Consider the following 1,435-nt stretch of genomic DNA (forward strand, 5'->3'; position numbering starts at 1 on the left):
TGTTCTATATCGGTACAAGGTGTGCATGTACTTCCTTTTGGTACCATCATAATTCACTCTATTATAATATGTATCTAGAATCATTATCTCATTTTAGATATATTGCCTGTTCCTGTTCCTAATCAATTATTGATTTATTCTAACTATTTTAATGTTTCCTGGATTCCACAATCAAACAGCCATTGTTTCTCCAGTTACATTGTTAGCATTACTAGTTCAGCTAGTAATGTTACCTACGTGACTACTGATACTAGTCTGAGTTTACCAGTACCTTCAACTAATGATACAGAATATTCTATTAGTGTAGTAGCTGTTGATACTGGGGGTAGATATATGGATCCTCTAAATGTAATAAAATTTACACCTAATGGTAAGTGTGAGATAACATTTACTTATTATTATTTAAAATAGTTCAACTTGTTATGAACTTGATGCTCGGTCAGACTTCTCCTGAAGATGATGATGATACTGTTAATATTACTGTATCATGGAATGAAGTAAATTATATAAATTAGTCTGCACAATAATTAATGTAATCAATATAATCTTACTTAGCCACCTTATTCTTCTCGTCCTAATGTATCAGACTATATAATATATCATAATGTTCCTGACCCTGATACAACTATAACAACAACAATAGCTCCTACCACTGCATACAATATACCTGATGCTACAGTAGGATCAGTATATACTGTTGGAGTGGCTGCTAGCAATGTATTAGGAACTGGTGTAATTGCATCAGCTACAATAAGTTAGTTAATGTACTGTGTGCTAGGTTAAAGAAACAATGGGGAATATCAGTTTGTATCCTATTCCTACCATAAAATAATTATAGTGAGTACATGATCTTTTGTGGCCAAAAGTTTTTAGAAATTTATGTTTTATCAAAATTCATGACAATAAAAGTATCTCCTAAAATTGAGGGTTCAATATGCCCAAAAAGTAGAAATTAAAGCCACAAATTTATTTTTGGACTGATTCACAAAGTCTTTGGAATATCTCACTGTTTGCTAAATGAGTATAAAGTCTAGGATTTAACATAATACCAAGTTATATTTCTGCCATTATTTTCAGCTATGCAGTAGCTATAGTTATCATTCTTGTTCCTCCTCAGGTATCATCAGTACTATTGTGCATGTCTCTACCACAGTACATGTCACATATTCCACTACTGGAGGTACAGTTATAATAAAGGTATTATCTTATTTATGATACTTTACTGTTAATAGGAACAACACAATCCACATTACCTTCCTGTAAGCAATTATTAATTAGTACTTGCTTCATTCATTTTTATAATAGTGAGCATTTCATCAACAAGAATAGCTTCACCTACTCCCACTAGTACATGCACTCCTACTACTGAACAATGTAAGCAGAACATAATATTAACAATAATGCATGTTATTATGTAATAATTAGGTAGTAGATC

The 1,435-nt window shown here is 31.6% G+C and overlaps 1 protein-coding gene across 1 annotated transcript; it reads left to right on the plus strand.

The window, feature by feature from the left end:
* Window positions 1–97: 97 nt before the first annotated feature.
* LOC109592858 (uncharacterized) lies at window positions 98–1,374 on the plus strand (the record flags this gene model as incomplete). Its single annotated transcript, XM_020008194.1, has 6 exons — window positions 98–370; window positions 412–497; window positions 556–754; window positions 1,118–1,180; window positions 1,233–1,259; window positions 1,306–1,374. Coding segments are annotated over 6 exons (717 nt in total), but the record flags the coding sequence as incomplete, so codon positions are not given.
* Window positions 1,375–1,435: the final 61 nt, after the last annotated feature.

The sequence above is a fragment of the Amphimedon queenslandica genome, unplaced genomic scaffold, assembly GCF_000090795.2.
Source record: "Amphimedon queenslandica unplaced genomic scaffold, v1.1 AMPQUscaffold_3696_Cont24313, whole genome shotgun sequence".
Taxonomy (NCBI): Eukaryota; Metazoa; Porifera; class Demospongiae; order Haplosclerida; family Niphatidae; genus Amphimedon; species Amphimedon queenslandica.